The sequence below is a fragment of the Grammomys surdaster genome, unplaced genomic scaffold (assembly GCF_004785775.1).
Source record: "Grammomys surdaster isolate TR1022 unplaced genomic scaffold, NIH_TR_1.0 128, whole genome shotgun sequence".
Classification (NCBI taxonomy): domain Eukaryota; kingdom Metazoa; phylum Chordata; class Mammalia; order Rodentia; family Muridae; genus Grammomys; species Grammomys surdaster.
Genome location: NW_021604586.1, coordinates 7,426,630 through 7,445,733, shown reverse-complemented (window position 1 = coordinate 7,445,733; position 19,104 = coordinate 7,426,630). Strand labels below are relative to the sequence as shown.

At 51.9% G+C, this 19,104-nt stretch overlaps 2 protein-coding genes across 4 annotated transcripts in view; one reads left to right on the top strand and one right to left on the bottom strand.

Annotated features, from left to right (window-relative positions):
- Gas8 (growth arrest specific 8) overlaps positions 1-1,605 on the bottom strand; it is a 19,529-nt gene extending 17,924 nt beyond the window's left edge. Inside the window, exon 1 of the mRNA XM_028752875.1 lies at positions 1,488-1,605. Coding sequence (XP_028608708.1) covers positions 1,488-1,490 — 3 coding nt within the window. The 5' untranslated portion in view covers positions 1,491-1,605. The remainder of the gene's footprint in view (positions 1-1,487) is intronic.
- A 4,668-nt stretch (positions 1,606-6,273) lies between these two features.
- Positions 6,274-17,008, top strand: Dbndd1 (dysbindin domain containing 1). Of its 3 annotated transcripts, XM_028753403.1 has the most exons (4): positions 6,274-6,498; positions 11,492-11,641; positions 12,340-12,480; positions 14,889-16,040. In XM_028753403.1, the coding sequence occupies exons 1-4, from the start codon at positions 6,279-6,281 to the stop codon at positions 15,044-15,046; spliced, it is 669 nt and encodes a 222-aa protein (XP_028609236.1). In that variant the 5' UTR covers positions 6,274-6,278; the 3' UTR covers positions 15,047-16,040. The 3 variants fall into 3 exon arrangements, with proteins under 3 accessions (XP_028609236.1, XP_028609252.1, XP_028609244.1); XM_028753419.1 differs by lacking the exons at positions 12,340-12,480; positions 14,889-16,040 and adding an exon at positions 16,042-17,008 and having other exon boundaries at positions 6,282-6,498; XM_028753411.1 differs by lacking the exon at positions 12,340-12,480 and having other exon boundaries at positions 6,282-6,498.
- The last annotated feature ends 2,096 nt before the right edge of the window (positions 17,009-19,104 follow it).

The window sequence follows — 19,104 nt, the reverse complement described above, 5'->3', positions numbered from 1 at the left end:
AGAAGAAGAAGAAGAAGAAGAAGAAGAAGAAGAAAGAGAGGGGAGAGAGGAGGAAGAGAAAGGAGGGGGGAGAGAGAGAGGAGAGAGAGGAGAGAGAGGGAGATCTCATTAACGTATTTGGAGAAGCACAAATGGGGAAATGTTCCTCTTTTCTGAAGGGAAGGAGAAAGAAAACACTTCAAACCCATTCACTCCTGGATATAGGACAAGGATTTCATTACAGTTAAAAAAAACTTTTTTTTTTTTTTTGATGAAAAACTTATTTGGGGGAGGAGAGAGGGTGTTGAAAGAAGAAACATGGGGAAAGAAAGCTAAATTAAGAAACGTTTGAGGGGGTAGTGTGGAAACCTAAAAGAAAAACTTATCTGAGCTAAAGAAGGAGGAATAGACGCCCCCCTGAAGTAGGCTGGCGACCAGGCTTCATAACCACCACAGATGGAGAACCTGGTCAGTAGTGTTGAGAATCAGCCTTGAGAATCAGCCTTGTGGAGTGATCATAGCAGTGACTTAACTTTCTGAATCGCGTCTGCCACATATGACCCCTCTTCAGGGAGCCGTGGTCAGGCGTAAGCACACAGCACACTTCTTTTTTTTTTTTTTTTTTTTTTTTTTTTTAGCAGCTTTGACAAAGCTATAAAGACCTGGAAGTAAGATTCAACAGCAGTTCTTCTTCTTTTTTTTTTTATTTTAAGACTTATTTATTTATTATTTATTTATATGCGTACACTGCAGCTGTCTTCAGACACACCAGAAGAGGGCATCGGATCCCATTACAGACGGTTGTGAGCTGTCATGTGGGTGCTGGGAACTGAACTTGGGACCTCTGGCAGAGCAGTCAGTGCTCTTAACCGCTGAGCCATCTCACCAGCCCCAACAGCAGTTCCTATTGGCCATGTTGCCAGGCAGGAGCTCCCACAGGGGGATGCCAGCCCAACAGTTAATGACCGTGCCCTGGCACGTCTGCCAAGAAACTGCGTTATTGGCAACATCTCTATCCCGGGGGGGCGGGGCGTTCGGTGAGAAACTAAAGAATGTAGGGAGCTGCTGCCACGTCCTTCTCGGTAGCCTGAGGTCACCCAAGGTGTGTAGCCCCGTCACTCCATGACACTGGGCCCTCGCTGGGGAGGCCTCCAGCCACGTGGTACGCGCTAGGCTTTCCTAGGGTGTCCCCTGGGCCGGAGTGTGCGCCCTGTGGACCCTTGAGTGCCCCCGAGCCCAGATGAGGCGGTCTCAGGGATCTGGCGGCCTCAGCTTCTGCCTTCTGGACACCCTGCAGCCCAGCCTCTCCGTCTGGCCGGTCGGACGACCATCCCAGAGAACCGAGGACAGGCCCCGGGCATCCTGGCCTCCCCAACCGGGGAACCCACGGAAGCGCCCAGGTCTCAATTCAAGGAATCCAAAAGCGCACAGGCTGCTCGCCCAGGCTTCCCAGTCCCCGGGTCCTGCGCGGGAGTCCCCCAGCTTCTCTGTGCACCGGCCCGACTCACCATGGTGCCAGCAGTCCAGCAACGCCGCTACTCCGGGATGGACGCTGGTCAGAGGAGGCTGCGCGGTCTCCTGGCAACTCCGGCTGGATCCCGCGCTGGTTCTCAAATCCTCGCGAGACTATCCTTCACGCCTCCTCCCCACCCCTCCCGGCCCGCCCGCCCCTAAGGGACCTGGGCAACCGGGAGTGCGTCCCTAACAACGCGCCCGAAGAGCTAGTGCTGTCCTCAGTGTATTGCTGCTGGTCTCTCTCCCACTACAACTCGGGCAACAGAAGAGGCAACCGTGGGTCCTCGGGTTCTCCAGAGTGTACGTGGCGGGCGCTCAGGGAGGAATGGATGAAGAGAACGTCTGGATGGTTAAATCTGCCTGCCACCCAAACTCAGTTCCCAAACCGGATTCAGATGTGAGCTAAGAGCCTGCTCCTGCTGCTCATCCACGCTGTCCTGCTTGTGAAAATTCCTTCCACGTGCTCCCCGGATGAGACTGATCGTGCAAAGCTGGGCTTCCAGAAACTGGGGAATGAAAAAGGCTGAGGGTGTTAGCTTATGCCTGCGATCACTGGGGAAGCTGAGAGAAAGACTGCATGCTTTGGAAGCTAGCCTGAGCTATTTAGTGAATTCTACTTCAGCCAGAGCTATATACCAAAGACCCCGTCTCAAAAAAGAAACAAATCAAAACAACAAAATGGCCTAGCAGGACTGGGGCTGAGGCTGTATGCGGTTCAGGGTATTTCCGCAGACATGCTTAGCGTCCTGTTAGTCTTACCTGCCTGCTTTGGGGATGAAGATTCGTCTACCCATATGTAGACGTAGACACTGCCATCCACTTGAGCAAGAGAGCAAGGCTTGCTCAGTAGTGGGGATCTGAGACTCCTAGCAATGAGACCCCCCCTGTTTGCTTACCCAAACCCCAGCCCCCACACACAGATTCTTGAAGAAGACTGCCCAGCTGGAAGAACAGCACCGAATCCTTGTGAGCCTTCTAACAGTGGCTTATTTGTAGTAAACCTTAACAAAAGTCCAACATGGCCGCCACTCTGCTTGCTGTTAGTGAACTTTAAGGTGAGCATAGAAGGGTAAGGGGTTAGGAGTCTCCAGAGGAGACGTGACAGGAGACCCTGTAGAAGCACAGTAGAGTAAGTAATTACTCAGCGCACATCCACAGCAAGCTAGGTGCTTCATGCTGATTTGCCTTTTGCTTCATTAATCTACTGGGGGAATCCTGATTTAAATAAATGTAGTAACAACTCCTTTCAGCCAGGTGGTGCTGGCGCACGCCTTTAGTCCCAGCATTCTGGAGGCAGAGGCAGGTGGATCTCTGAGTTTGAGTCTAGTCTGGTCTACAGAGTGAGTTCCAGGACAGCCAGGGCTGGCTACACAGAAGAAACCCTATCTCAAAAAAACAAAAACAAAAAACAAACAAAAAATCCAAAATACAACAACCTTATTTAGCAAAAAGGGCAAGAATAGGAAGATTCGGGGTAGGACAGATAGGGTTTTTTGTTCGGCACAGATCAACAGAACAGCTTGGTTTTCCAATATGGGATTACAGAGACGAACAGGCTGGAGGCTCCCAAGGCTTCCAAAAGACCCACCCTGATCTGGGCTTTTCCTGCAGAATTAAAGTTACGATATTCAGAAAAGAGCCTTTTCTTGACACCCACAGCTTAAGAAAGTCTTGTTAGCATCAAGCAGCGCAATGCAGAAGCTCAAGCAAATGCATCATCAGTGTCCAGCAGAATCCCAGAGCAAACACCAATGCCCATAAACCAACCAGCCATCTAAGGTTTGGCTCCTCTTAAAGCCGCTTGGTTGTCTAAGTAAAGTACCCTCAGTCCACTGCATCAGGATGCTGAAGGAATCTGGTGTAGCAACACTTACAGAAGTAAATATTGAAATATTTGAAAATGAGATAAACAACTCATTTGAAAATGCTTTGGAACGACTTAGTGTAGAGGAAAGCAGCTGAACAGAGACCACGTGTCACATGGTGACTTGTTGGGGTGCGGTTATAGGTGGTCATAACGTGCCAGTCTCTCGACCGTGTGTTTGAGAAGGTCCATAATAGACTTGCAAAGAGAAAACAGACACTGGCCTCAAAAGTTACCAGGTATCGGTAACCAGCTTGAAAATCTTGACAAGTGCCTACCTCTATCATGTATTCGTCTTTAAAATGAAAATCACCACTAAAAATGACTGTTCCAGTTATTGACTGTGTAAGAAGGGAACCCCAAAAGCATAGTAACAGTACAGTGACCGGAATTTGTTTTGTCCATGAATCTGAAACTTGGTTATGACTTTGTGGGGCAACCCATCCAGCCCCTCTTCACCACTCTCTTCCTGGAAAACTCAAAAGCAGCACCTAGAAACACTTATGCATAGCCAGTCCAGCTGTTGGCTGGGATCTCAGGTTGTTAGCTGGTACACAGGCAGACTCTGGGTAGCCTGGTTTTCTTTTTTTTCTTTTTTTTGTTTTGTTTGTTTGTTTGTTTTTCGAGACAGGATTTCTCTGTATAGCCCTGGCTGTCCTGAAACTTACTCTGTAGACCAGGCTGGCCTCAAACTCACTCACCACCACTGCCCAGCTTTTTTTTTCTTTTTTTTTTTCTTTTTTTCTTTCTTTTTTTTTTTTTTTTTGCCTGGTTTTCTTATCACATAGAGATCTGGTTTTTACCAGAGGCTTCCAAGAAAGCTGGATTTCTTTTCTAATGACCTAGCCTTGGAAGTCACATGATCTCACACCTACCACAGGCTACTGGCCAGTGTAGTCACAGGCTCCGACAATACTGCAGCAAAAGAGTCCTGATGATGTGGTTCTGGAATAAATGCTTCCAGTGTTTTGGGCTTGTTTGTTGAGGCAGGGTCCGTGTAGCCAAGGCTGACCTCAAAGCTGGACTATCAAATAGTAGACGATCTTGAACTCCTGATCCTCCTGCCTCCGCATGTGCAGCATTGGGATGACAGGTGTGGAGCACCATGATTGGCTCCATGACATTTTAACTGCCATAGTCATTTTGGAAAACACAGCTTGCTGCTTGCTGTCCCAGGTACCTAATAGTGGCCTATGCCCAGCCCACGTCTCCACTTGCCAGGGTGGTCTGTGTTCACCCACGCTAACCTTTACACCCTAGTTTTGTCCCAGGGAGAAAAGGAATGACCAAGGAATAGACACTGCCTCAGCCCGGCCTGAAGGGGTTTCCAGGGCTTTAACCAGCGGGTGGGTATGTTCCCTTGCTTTGTAAACTAAAGAAAAGGGAAACTATTTAACTTTCTAAAATTGGCCTTCAAGCTTAAAGGCTACCGGCTACCTTGTGTCCACTAGAGCTGGGCCGAAAGCCAGAGCATCCACTCAGACCCTACTTGACTGAATGAAGCTTTTTGGCTACTGTCCTAGCTGTCCATTCTGTCCAAGGCAGTGCCAACTTACTCCATCCATTCAAATTCAAACTCCCCTCAGCCTTTTCAGCTATGAAGAACTCATCCTCTCTAATAATTTGCTTTTTTTTTTTTTTGGTTTTTTTTTTTGTTTTTTTCGAGACAGGGTTTCCTCTGTGTAGCCCTGGCTGTCTTGGAACTCAGAAATCTGCCTGCCTCTGCCTCCCAAGTGCTGGGATTAAAAGCCTGTGGCACCATTGCCCGGACGCTTCCTTCTTCCTTTCTTTTCTTTCTTTCTTTCTTTCTTTTTCTTTCTTTCTTTCCTTTTGTAAAAGTGTAAAAGGATTTTAGATTGGGCATTCTGACTTCTAGCCCTGCATATGAACCTGGAGAAAATCGCTTACTGTCTGTCTCTGGCCCCGGCATCTTTAGAGCTCTGGGAAGAGTAAAGAGATACTATGTGTCTTAGTTAGGGTTACTATTTCTGTGATGAAACACCACAACCAAAACAAGTTGGGAAGGAATACTCAGTTTACACATCCACACCACTGTTCATCGTCATCAAAAGAAGTCAGAACGGGAATACAAAACAGGGCAGGAGCCTGGAGGCATGAACTGATGCAGAGGCCATGGAGGAGGGCTTCCTCCTCGTGATTTACTCAAGCTGCTTTCAAAGAGCGCGTGCCTCTGCCTCTGGCATGCTGGGATTATTAAAGGCCTATGGCAACAAGGCCTGGCCTTAGCCTGTTTTCTTATAGATCCCAGGACCACCAGCTCAGGAATAGTACCGCCCACAGTGGCCTGGCCCTCTCACATCAATAGTTAAGAAAATGCCTTACAGCTGGACCTTATGGAGGCATTTTCTTAATCGGGGTTCTCACCTCTCAGATGACTTCAGCTGTGTTAAGTTGACATACAACTATCTGGCACACTGTAATGCAAGCAGGTCTGCTGCAGGACTGGCGTTTAGAGATGGGACTCCAATCGCGGGTTATCAATAAATACATCCAAGACCTCCTTTTACGAGGTCACCCCCACCCTGCCCAGACTCGTGCTCTCATTATGGATTCAATAGCATTAATCAGATCCATAATTCCAGGCTTATCAGTCGAGGGTCCTGGTGCTTACTGCTTTGGCCCTTCTTGTGACATCTCCTCTCCTAACTCTTCTGCCAGGCTCCTCACGTAGTTGGCGCCCCACAAAAGCCTGGCGTTGTAAGGATGGATGGACCGAAGCCAGCACAGCTCAGTGCGCAGAAGCCCTGGACCAGGGAAGCAAGCTGAAGCCGGAGGTCCGCCGGAGGCTAGGTCCCTGCAGAAGGATGGGGGTGTGGGGGTGGGGGTTGTTGTTGGTCGGGTCGGCAGGGGGCGCGCGAGGAGCAGGGCGGGGCTGCACCTGTGCTGCTGGCTGCTGGAGATGGGGAGGGGAGCGGCGCCAGAAGCAGCTGCGCGCCCCGCCCCGCGGGCTCCTCCCCGCCGCCGCGGCCCCTTAGCTGCTGCCCCGATGCGCTGTGCCCGAAGCCCGGACCCAGTAGTCACCAGAGCAGTTGGGGCACCGGGGCTGTCGCCGCCGCTGCCCACACCCCTCGCGGACCCCATTGGCCGCATGGAGTCTCCCGAGGGCGCTGGTCCGGGAGGTGAGTCCGATCCCGGTTCCCAGAACCCAGCGACAAACCGCAGCCCCTCCCTCTGCCCACTGGCCGGCGGCTCCCAGGGCCTGGAGACCCGCTGATGCCTTCTGAGCCCGCCCGTCCGACTCAGAGCTAGGGGCGGAGGAGGGGGCCGGGCCAGCTCCTTGGAAACGTGCGGGTACCCGGCTCGGCAAACACAGACTGCGTCTCTCTCCCAGCTTTGCGAGCAACGGGCTCAGGAAGCCTTGGGGACTGCCCTCCAAGGCGGTGACCAGGGGTTGCGTCCTGAGCCCCCTGTCAGCTGAGGCTGGGAGTGGGGGAGGGGCGTGCAGGGACCGGAGTTAGGGGGTCTGGAGAGGCGATTCGTAGGGGCGATGCTACCCGTTTGTTCACGCGTAGGCTTTGTTCACCCCAGCGGCGATACCAGGAGGAATGACAAGAGGCGGAAGGGGGTCTGGGGCTCCGGGCTGAGCTGGGGTTCTGGTGAGGTCATGGCGCATGCACCCGAGCTCCCAGTGCTGCAGGGCAGCGGCGTCCGAGTCCGAGCTGCCCAGCTGCCACATACTTGGAAGGGAAGGTGTGAATGGTGCGCTCCCTCCTCGGCCTCTCCCAGCAGCTGAAGACTCTTGACGTTAAGATCTTACCGCAGGGCTGCCCTCCTTGGAGTGTGCCCACCGGCGGATGGCTAATAATAGAGGGAAAACTCTTTAAAAAAAAAAAATCACCCACCTCGCGTCTCAGCTTTCCAGAAAGCTTTTCAGGGATCCATCGCCGTGGGAACTTGGATGTAATCTGAACAATCCTTCATTTGCTTAGCCATGCCCAACACCTCTAGGATTTCCTGAAGATCCCATCCCAAGGAGCCACCGAGTGTCTGAGGATTTGGCCGAGCTCGCCGTTCTGTCCACAGCCCCTGCCACAGGATGGCTTCTTAAGTCCAAAGGGTTGCTGCCCCCTGGGAGCTGTCCCCAAGCCTGTGTCTGCAGGTGGGGAGCAGTGTCCTGCTTGAAAACCCTTATCCTCCTAAGCGCCAGACACTTTCCAGCCAGTGGGATTGGTTGTGCTTTGTTTTGTTTTGATGGGAGATCAGTGTTCTTGCTGTTGACAGTCCCAGAACCCTGGGTCGTCCCAGCCCCAGCTCTGTGGGTACCGGAAGGTGGATGATTTACAGAGCCAGGCTTTCTTTTTAGAGCTTGCGGTGATTTTTTGAGTTGTGCCCCCACCCCATCCCCAAGCCTCCGTTAGCAAGGCTGTCAGGACAGGCAGCCCCTTGTACAGGGCAGAGGTTTTTCTTTCTTTCTCTGGGGAAAGGAAGAACATGCCCACAAGCTTAAACAGAGATGGAGTGAGTTGTTTCTGATGAATAAATTACTGGAGAGGGGTGGGGTTCAGACACCCGATTCAGTGAGCAAATCCCAAGTACCTATCATGTGCAGGTATGTGCCTGCATGTCGGGAGGCAAAAACCAAGAGGGATTCCCTCTCCTCCCTCTCCCTCTCCCTCTCCCTCTCCCCCGCCCCTCCCCTCCCCCTCCCCTTCCCCTCTCTCTCTCTCAGTTTTCTTGTCTGCATCCTAAGCTAATGAGCTGTGCTTGGTGGGACTTCATGAGGGTGACTGTAGCATTAACTTTGTTTTGGAGCATGGGAAACGCACACAAAAGCAGAGCCCAGGATGATGGAGTTTTGTATCCCACCCCCCGGCCCGTAGGAGGGCTAGCTCATACAGACCTTGTCAGCCTCTCTCTAGAACTCCACATTAAATCTAGACCTGTTATTCACCAGAAGCCACTGAAGAAACTATCTCCCAAAAGTAAGACCTTTATTATCATTAAGCTAGGATCTATGTAGCCCAGGCTTACCTCCATCTCCTGAGTTTTTGGGTCTAAAGGTGTGTGCCATCATGCCAAGCCTAATATACAAGTTTTGAACCTGAATAATTTAGGGGGTGGGAAAGGTGTCATTATGTAACCCTGGCTGGCCTGGAGTTCAGAGGTCTGTCTGTCTCCACCTCTTGAGTGCTGGGATTAAAGGCATGCCCCTCCATTCCCTGGGTAATAATTTCTTCAAAGTGTGCAGATCATGTGCTGAGGCGTGTGCATGAAAGTGTAAAAGCTGCCCTCCTTGAGAAGCCCACCTGATGCCGTTGGGCACCAAGTCTTCGCCCCTTCCTCATCTCGAAGAGGGGAAGGTGTCCCCAGAGTCTAGAGAAACAGGAGGCTGTGGTCCTGCACTGAGAGTAGACATGGGGTCTCAGCTTCCTTAAAAGACTGCACTGATGGTCTAGAGTCGGGGTGGAGGGGAGATGCTGGGGAAATGGGCTCAGGTGACCCTTACCTCTGGGACCACCCCTCTCCGCTGGTGGCCATTTTGTTTACTTATTCACGTCATTGATTGATCACTTGTTCAGTGGTGTAAAACATGGCCGGGCCTTTCGAGCACAGAAACATGAGATCGAGGCCTAGTTTCCGTGTCACAAAGGCGCTAGAACTAGGGCAACAGCAGAGCCTGTGTGACGAGTCAGCCTGTAGGAAGCGTGGTGGACAGGAAAGTCAGCACTCCCGGACTCCATCCACAGGCTAGGGCAGCGGCAGCAGCAGCCCCAACACTGTAGGGGACCGAGCCAGGGATCACTGTGGAGCCCTCCCAGGGCATCAGACACTACTTCCCTCTACTGTGGCCAGGGTGACTCCAGATCTGAGCCCCTCCAGCTCAGCCAGTCAGCCTGTTTTGCTGTGCCCTAGCCTGCCTACCATGGCGCCTCTGCTTAACTGGGATGGGCAGCAGATCTTGCTGGAGAATCTGTTCCTTCTTCCTACAGTAGCTTGCCAAGAGGACAAACTGACCTGGATGAATCTTAGCATGGCCACTTATTAACTGTGGAGCCTTGGGTCATCCACTCATATACATACATACAGACACACACACACACACACGGTGGGGGGAGTCATTCATAGACATACACAGTGTGGGGGCAGGAGAGATATGGATGGGGGTCAGAGGCTTCCACTGTCTTGACAGATTTTAACTTCTGACTTCAAACCTCATGGTCCGCCCATCGCCACTTCCCCACTGCTGGGACTGTAAGTGTGACCAGTGCACCAGCCTCAGGGGTGGTCTTCTTACTTGTTTGTAGAGAGCCCTGCCTCCACATCCCTAGTTTGGGACAACGGGCATGTACCACAAGAACGTTCTTGACGGTGACAATTCTGTCTTCATTCTCCTCCCCGACTCCCTTGGTTAAGGACAAAGCACCAGGATTTGCAGAGTAAATGCCAGAGTGAGATGGAAAAGAACCAACACTAGAGACATGAGGGTGCTTTAAAAACTACAGATAACACTTGCCGAGTGTGTGTGACGCTCTTGGATGTTCTCGGTTTGATCCCCAGCACCCCACACAGAGGTACCACATCTCAACGACTGCAAAGCCTCATGGACAAAACACAGAAAGATGTAATAAGGCCACAATTGTCTTGTCCCAGGGGCTGAAGAGTATGTAACCTCAGGATCTCTAGTAAGAGGTGCAAGACAGGGGCCATACTTGCTACTTAGCTAAGGTCCTAGATGGGGTCCCCATCTCAGCACAAGAGACCCCGGAAAATGGAGGAAAGTGGGAACAGTCCCAGCATTTCTTCCCTTCCTCACGGACTATCCTCACGGCCCACCCTCATACAGATGGACACTCGGCCAGAGTGCAGAGAAGGTCCACTAGTCATGCACACACCTCCTCTGTGGCCTGCTACCCATCCCCCTCTCCTGAGCTCCTGGTCCCATCTGAGAGCCACACTCCCCCTCGGCCCTTTGCATCCGATAGGGGAAGGCAGAAGTGTTCATGGATGCTCCAGCCCCGCATCTGCTGCCAACACATCTCATTAGGAAAGGCAGTCTAGCCTGCCATGCAGCTGTCGACGTCTGGAGCCTGGGCTGTGGCCGCCTCAGCTCAGACCTTGCTCACGGCAGCAGCTGCTCTCAGTGTGTTCAGTGTTCATCACCCAGGGCTGCCAAAAATAATCCACGGGACGCTTGAGCATCCCAGCAGACGCACAGGTCACACAGGGCTGTCATGCACCTGGGTCCACACTGAGTGACTGCAGGTGGGGGTCAGACACACCATGAAGGACCTAGAAACCAGAGAGGGAAGTTGGAGAGTCTGGGAAGAGCTCACTGGAAAAAGGACAGGGCGGCAGGAAGGTGGTACGCTCTCCTCTGGGAAGATGGTAACCCAGGGGACAGGCACAGCGGGGGCACACCTGACTAGCTATTGGGATCTCTGGTGGGGTGTGGGGAATGGCTGAGGGAGGGGAGATGACTGGTACCTGCTAAGAGCTCTGAACTACTCCATGGGAGAAGCTGCCAGGATCGTGTATGGCCCACTGGGTGATGGCTGCTGGCACTGGAAAGAAAGCCCTAGTGCTAGTGTGGGACTGAGCAGTCTTCAGCCCTGCAGATCCCCGAGGGGCTCCTGCTCTCCAACAGAAAGCTGATAAGTCAGAAAGACAAGCAACACATGTTTTGAAAGGAACCTTCAGCACACCGCAGTGGTGAGGCTGGCGGGGAGGGGTGGCAGACAGCAAAGATGCTGCTTCCCACTTCGCTGCTTTTCCATTAGAACTCAAACGCTACACAGGGTTTTCATAAGTCAGACAGTGCCCAGAAGGAAGGCGGGAACCCACGGGTAACTAATAAACATACAGTAACTAGACAAGCTGCAGTACCGGGGACAGCGGAACCTGCCGCTGGCAATCCTGATGGAGAGCTCCCAGACTCAGAGCACCTGGAGCTGCAGTGCTGAGTGGCCTGTCTGTCTGTCCCACTGGCAGATAACTTCACCCAGTCACCCAGGGAGGGACAGCGTAAAAGGAAGCAGCAGCACCTCTGCTTCCTTATGGTCATGAAACAGAACCCCTCGCCATGGCCAGGACCTCCCTACTTGCCACGGAGCCCCATCCTGGAGGGACATGGGGTCCCATGAGTGTGGAGGTGACACTGTATCTTGGTTACAGAGATCGTTAAGGAAGTCAAGGTACCACAGGCTGCCCTGAGTGTTCCAGCTCATGAGACAGGGGACACTTGCCATACACCTGTGGCAGAGGAGGAGGAGGTTGGCATCCCAATACCAGCACCAGGGTTCCTGCAGGTCACGGAGAGGAGGCGTAAGTATCACTGGCCATCCATCCCAGCAGCCTGAGTGTGAAAGGCGGCAACACTGCCCAGCAAGGGCAACTGTGTGTGCTGCTGTCCTATCTGCAGAATGGAGGAGCTGAGCTTTCCGGTCTGGAGTGTGCAGAGCCATCGGGGCTCTGGGTTTGTCTGGTCTTGTCTAGTACTGGCTTTGCAGAAAGTGCCAGTTCCGGGAATGGCTCAATGGGTAAACTGCTTGCTCTGTAAGCTTAAGAAATGGCTCAGTGGAGAAATGGCTCAGTGGTTAAGAGCACTGACTGCTCTTCCAGAGGTCATGAGTTCAAATCTCAGATCTTGGGCCCTCTTCTGGCACGCAGGTGTATGTGTAGATACTTGTACATCAAATCTGATTCCCTCTTCTGGTGCATCTGAAAAAACAAAAAACAAAAAAAAAAAAGTAAGATAAACCAGGCATGGCAGTACATGCTTATAACCCTGACACTGAGGATTCAGAAATGACTGACCAGCCAGTCTTAAATATGTGAGTCCCCATCTCCAAGGGCAAAGCAGAGAACTGAGTTAAGACCCTGCATGCATGCACACATGAAAGTACACACGTATACCCAAAGTGCCAGGTCATGGGGGGGGGTCTCCTGTAGAATGAGGCCCCTAAGGGTCTTGGTAGCTTCAAGTGGGACTGAGAGGTACCTGTGTCTCCTGTGACCCTTAGAGCCTCTAAGCAGTGTGTCCTCTCTGGAGGTCCACTTCGATCTACTGGACCTCACTGAGCTGACCGACATGTCTGACCAGGAGTTGGCTGAGGTCTTTGCGGATTCCGACGACGAAAACCTTGCCACTGAGCCGCCAGCAGGTGAGGCTGCACGCTGGCCTGAGGGAAAGAAGACATAAAGGGGACACTCTGGGGGAAGTCCTGGGACCCCTGGTTCCCTCAGATCTTTACTTAGAAAGATACCTTCTTTACCCAACTGTGTACAGTACTTGTCCTTGCTTGTATTTTGCATTGCTGTTTCCCACTTCCCTCCTCTATACCCCTCCTTGACTTCTCCAAATGAACCACAGGAAGCCAACTATTATTCCTTGAAAATATAACGTACAAAATGTGGATTTTAAATTAAGCTAAGCACAAGGTAGGGGGCATTCACCAACCTGGGCCCCCCTCAGGAAAGGAAGAGGTGCTAACATCTGCAGTGGGATATGTGGGTAATGTCCCAGCCTCACCATCCTTCCATGTTCGACTGAGCCTCGTGCCAGCCAGGTATGTTGTAATCCCTGTGGCCAGAACACAGTGTTTGCCACAAATCCTTACTGGGGACAACTCCTTCAGTCTTCAATTTTGTTTTGTTTTGTTTTTGTTTTTTTTTGAAACAGGGTTCCAGTGTAGCCCTAATTGTCCTTGAGTTCACTCTGTAGACTAGGTTGTCCTCAAACTCAAGAGACCTATCTGCCTCTGCCTCCTTGGGTGCTGGGAATAGACTTACACTAACATGCCTGGCTCAATTTTTTTTTTTTTTTAAAAAGCACTTGGGAAGCAGAAGCAGGCATCTCTCCAAGTTTAAGGCCAGCCTGGTCTACAGAGTGAGCTCCAGGACAGCCAGGGCTACACAGAGAAACTCTGTCTCAAACAAACACACGGTCTCACTGTATGTTGGCTATGCACATCTTTGATCCCAGCACTTGGGAGGCAGAGGTAGAATTCTGAGTTTGAGGCCAGCCTGGTCTATAGAGTGAGTTTCAGGCCAGCCAAGGCTACATAGTGAAATCCTGTTTTGTTTTTTAAATTTATTTATTTTATGTTTATGAGTGCTCTATCTGCATGGAAGAAGAGGGCATCGGATCCCATTACAGATGGTTGTGAGCCACCATATGGTTGCTGGGAATTGAACTCAGGACCTCTGGAAGAGCAGCCAGTGCTCTTAACCACTGAGCCATCTCTCCAGCCTGAAATCCTGTTTTTTTTTTTTTTTAAAAAAAAAAAAAAAACTTAAAAAAATAAGAGTCTCACTGTGTAGCCCCTGGCTGACTTCTCTTTGTGGACTAAAGTGGCCTCAAACTCAGAGATCCAACTGCCTCTACCTCTCAAGTGCTGGGATTAAAGTCACCACCATATCTGGCCTTCCAACATTTTAAGAAGCCATCAGTGTGACCTTCAGATATCCACTTTGTGCTGTGGGGTGGGAAAGGCAAAGGAGTTGAGCCCCCCCAGCCACAGAGTCCCCCCTAATTCAAGACAGGCACACATGACCGGGATTAAGGCCTCTGCTGTATGCCAAGGGCCAGATGAAAGTAAGCCACCATACTTTTACCTTCTGAGACATGGTTTTACTGTGTAGTCAGGCTGGCTCGGAACTTGCTTTGTAGACCAGGTTGGCCTTAACCTCAGATCTGACTGCCTCTGCCTCCCGAGTGCTAGGAGATCAGCATCCTTACTAAAGGCATCACCAGCTCCAGTGAGGACCCTGCCAGCAGCCCAGTTGCTCGCCTGCTTCTGGAGGTTGGTGGGGGTAGCCTACATATATCCAGGGAGCTGTGGGCTCTCAGATAGGACAGCAGCATGAAGGTGGACCCTGGTTCCATCCCACAGGTTCCAGTCCCAGCAGAATGGAGACCTAACCTTATCTGGTGGAGCCCCTTCTTAGCTCTGCCTTCCCCTCAAGCCTGCATGTGTACGTTGAGGCAGGGAATGACCCGTGACATCTGTGGCTAGGCAGGCAAAGTGTGCGGCTCAACTCCAGCCCAACTGTACCCCTAGCTCCATACAGCCTGAACCCTGGACAGGAGCTGAGGTCTCATGATGGGGCAGACACTGTCAGGCTTACGGGGCTGCAAGATTATACTAAGCTACTTAGGAAGTCAGGGATTTGACAGTGGCCTGTCAATATGGAGGGTAGGGAAGACAATCTCAAGACTTGAGCCAGGCATAGTGGTGCATGGCATTAACCCCAACACTTGGGAAGCAGAGGCAGGTGGACTTCTGATTTTCAGGCCAGCCTAGTCTTTGTAGTAAGTTCCAGGCTAGTCAAAGCTGTATAGCAATACCCTGTCTCAAAAACACAATCGGAGGAAAAAAAAAAAGTCCAGTGACTCCAAGGGACATCAGACAAGTCCCTGCCCATCCTATAAACTCCTCAGTGCAGTGGCAGACACTAAGAGGTCTATGTGCACACAGAAACCACATAGCTGAGACTGGCAAAGCCAGTGTGGAGACTCAGCCCTTCATCTTACTGAATTTTAGACTATACCTTTCTGTGTTCTCACCAGGTCTGCACCCACTAACTCGGGCCAGCTGCCTACACTCGCCATCCTGGACAAAATCAAGGGCGGAGCAGAACCGTGAGAAACAGCCCCCCAGTGACCCAGAGCGGCAAGGGACAATTGTGGACACATTCCTCACTGTGGAGGAGCCCAAGGAAGATTAGCCCATCTCCTCCTGTTCTGGAGTTGCTGAAGGGGTGGGCCAGACCACCATAATGGCACCGTGGGACAGTACTGGCACAAGAGATACTCTGCCAACTCCAAGACTCCAGCCATCACCCCTGACAACGTGTCAAAGTCCAGGTCCCAGGCCTCTGGACGCTCTAGCACAAGCACAGCCCAGTGGCCTTCGGTCCAGCTGGTTCCTGGACCCTGAATCAGGGACAACACTGAATGGAACCTCTGCCTTGGGACGAGACGAGGAACGGGCAGCGGTGGCCTGGGTCGTGTCAAAACTTGTCTCTAGGACAAGACTATGTCTTTTGTGAGATTCCAAATCAGTTCTAAGTAAGGGATCCAATGCCGAGAGCTGCCCAGGAACCTGTAGGGGTTTATCTCCAACATCAGTGAACTCGAAAGCCCACAGTAGATTTGGTGGTAGGTCAAGGGCTGGCTCTGCTGTCTAGCCAAGTGGCAGTCCTGGATGTTACTCTCCTAAGATTTCCACCTTGACTTAAATTTTACACCCTTCCTCTGCCCGAAGCAGGTATTACTGTGTCCAGTCTCTGCCCCAGGCCCGCTCTGTTTGTCTGTGGCGGTGACAGTTCAAAGGCTGAGAAACTGCCCCACGTCTTCCTTAGTTCAGAACATCCAACCTCAGTGACGACTCCCAGATTGCTCGGAAGACAGAGTACCATCTCCCCAGTCCTGTGTCTGTCAGAGGGGCACTGTCCTATCCTCCACACCCCATTGCCTAGCCTGACCACCCACACAGCCTGTCAGATGTTCAGTTGGGAGGCCCTGACACTGTGGATCTGTCTCAGGAGCAGCTCAGGGGTGGCTGGAACAACCTAACCACCCATGTGCTGTGAGAAGCCAGGCACTCAGTTTAGACTGTCAACACTCCTTTCATGTGCACAAAGACAAAACACACTGGCCACTCTGACCAAGAATCAAAGACTGGTTTTGAAATAAAGGTTTACTTTGCTTTTGTCCCCAGGCTGACCCACCCTCTGCCCACCATCTTCTGAGGAAGACGAGGCTTTTGATTTTCATTTGCAGTGAATGTTACCAGGGAGAAAAGGCCCTGGGCTTCTGCTGGGGGCGGGAGCGGCATCCAGGAGGCCCCTGCTTCAGAGCCACCCTGCCTCTGCACGGCTGACCCCTAAATGTGGGTTATTTCTGTCTGTCTCCTGAAATGAAAACCAGCCCTGGTTTCCAAAGGATACAAGCCAGCAGCTGCCTTTTCATCTCTAGGTAGCGGTGTAGCCTTGGCCACACTCCAACCTACCAGGGTCTTACCCTCACCACCCACCCTTCCTGCTGCAGCACCCACGGGGCACTGTGACAGAGTGGGAGTAAAGAGGATGGTGACATCATCTTTGGACCTCTGGTCCCTCGAGACGGCATCAAAGTGACACGGGCTCTGCTGTGCTCCTCCAGGCTGTGGTTGAGTTGCATTTTAGGGACAAGTGCCCCAGATCTCTAGCCCCTAAGTTAATACAACAAAAGGAATCACTAAGAAAATCCTGCCAGCTCTTCCAGTCAACAAAAGTGGTCTGAGCTGAAGGAGCACTCTGTCCAGAAGCCACAGGGAAGCCCAAACCAGTGACATTCGGTGAACATGGAAGCCAGCCAGGCCTGACTACTTTTCTGGAGGCCCGGGGCAGTCATCTCAGGTCTTCTTGTTGGCAGCCAGGTCTACCATGTGCATTTTATGGGAATGGTGTGGTTTCTGGCAAATTCTAAGCCCCGCATCCCTGTCCCTTTTCTAGGAGGGAGGCGGCAGAGACCCTGCCCACTTCGCTGCTCTCACTGAGCAGGGAAGGACGGTCAGCTCGCACCTCCCTTACCCCTGGCACTCTCAGGTCTGCACAGCAGGTGGAGTAACACCCGCACGAGGTTCCCCGATCTGCTGTCCAGAAATGCTGTGACATGCCCCGTGAGTCACGGGGAATAGACGAGATAGATTCTGTTACTGATAAGGGACCACCAGAGCAAGAAAGGGGATGTTACAGCTCCTTAACCAGCAACTGGTGAAAGACAGACTGTGTGAGTGTTGTGGGGAGGGGAGGGGTGCACCTGGACCAAAGGTAGACGTGTAGATAGCAAATCTCCCTGAGGACACTGAGCCAGTGGGTGGGAGGTCACAAGAAGAATGCTGACCCCTCAGGGTCTGGGATGTGCAGGAGCCCTGTCCCCAGGTCTGCTCAGACGGTGGGAGATGGCTGCAGCCTGAAAGGCAGTGATTGGAGTTGACGGTCATTCCAGTCTGCTACAGGTTTACACTGTGCCTGGCCTCCACCGTCCCACGGCCCCCAGCTGCTCCAGTGGGAGGCTCCGACACTTCATCTGGCCCAGGGGAAGCCCAGAGGAGACGGGGCCAACCCAGACACCCACGCCGCCCGACCACTGTTCTGTCACATAGATGTGCCATAGATAGCCCCGTGTCAATGCTGATCCTGAAGTCCCTAATGCAGAGTCTACGATGTCACAGGCCTTCTAGGGGCCGAGGGATCATCCCCACCTCATCAGAGGGAACCTAATACAAGACCCCCAGGACCCTAAGTAGTTGAGTGAATAATTTGGTTGATACCATGATCGTGGGTTTAAAATTCAATAACATGGGGCTGAAGAGATAACTCAGTAGTTAAGCGCACTGGCTGCTCTTCTAGAGGACCTGGGTTTAATACCCAGCACCCACATGGTGGCTCACAACTGTTATCTCCAGCTCCAGGGGATCTGACACCCTTTTCTGGGTCCTATAGGTACTGAATGCATGTGGTACACATACATACATACATACATACATACATACATACATACATACAGGCAAAACTCCCATACACACAAAATTAGAAATGATTTTTTTTTAAAGTTCAATAATGTACACTTTACAAACAGTGAAAAACAGTATCTGTCCCCCGATGACATCTCTGAGGTGAGCATGACAATTTAGAGAATGTGCAACACCAGGCACACCCAGTGTAGTCTTTACATCTAGCCAATGCACCCAGTCCACCCAATCTGGTCCTTAGCCAGGTCCCAAAGAGAAGGACAACGGTTTAAGAGGCAGAGGGCAGGCGGGTCTCCATGCTCCTGGGCAGGCCCCCAGGAAGCTCAGCATGAGTTAAAGGCTAGAGAGTCGACAGAGTGCTTGCTGTACAAGCATGGACAGCCACTATAGCTCCTGCCATCCACATAACAGCCAGGGATGGAGGTAAGCCTGAAATGCCAGGGCTGGGTGGGCAGCGGCAGGAGGATTCCCGGAGTCTGCTCCAGGTAGACTGGATGGCAAGATGGCTCAGTGGGTAAAGGCACTTTCTGCCGAGCCTGATGATCTAAGGAACCCACACGGTGGAGAGAACCGAGGTTCTCCCAGAGCTTGTCCTCTGCCCCACACATGTGCACCATGGTGCATATGTGTTTGTGGACATGCTTGTGCAGATATAAGCACAAATAAATAGAAAACAACAGAGATAGAGAGAAATTGAGGAAGACATACTATCATATGCACATATGCACGTGTGCACACACACAAACACTTAAGAGAACAAATGGATTCCTCCCCAGGCCACGGGCAGACCTGAAGCAGCCCCATGCAGCTGACCTGATCTGTGACCCGAGTGAGTCCTGGAGGACGTACAAAGGAACTCTCAGGAATCCTAAGACTCCAAGCACTCAGCTCACAGGGCAGGCCTCCGCACCCTGGATCAACGGGAGAAGATGCCTCTTTCAGCCATGGAGGCTTGCAGTTCACAAAGCCATTCCTTTACTCACGAGCTGACCTGTGACAAAAGGACTGGTATCTGTGCAGCAGAGCCAGAGCGCTCAGCCAAAACAACCCTCTGTGCTCAGCCAAAACAACCCTCTGTGCTTCAAGGGGTGGGGGTGGGCGGAGCATGGATACTGGAGAAAGGAAGGCCCGCTGTGAGGTGGGATTAAAGTTGACACTCCATCAGTGAGGCAGCAAGTCCAAAGGCTAGGTGCCAGGTCTGACTGAACAGAACTCCTGAGGCTGCCACAGGCTGGGACGGCCATACTCCCTGTCCTCCCGCACATC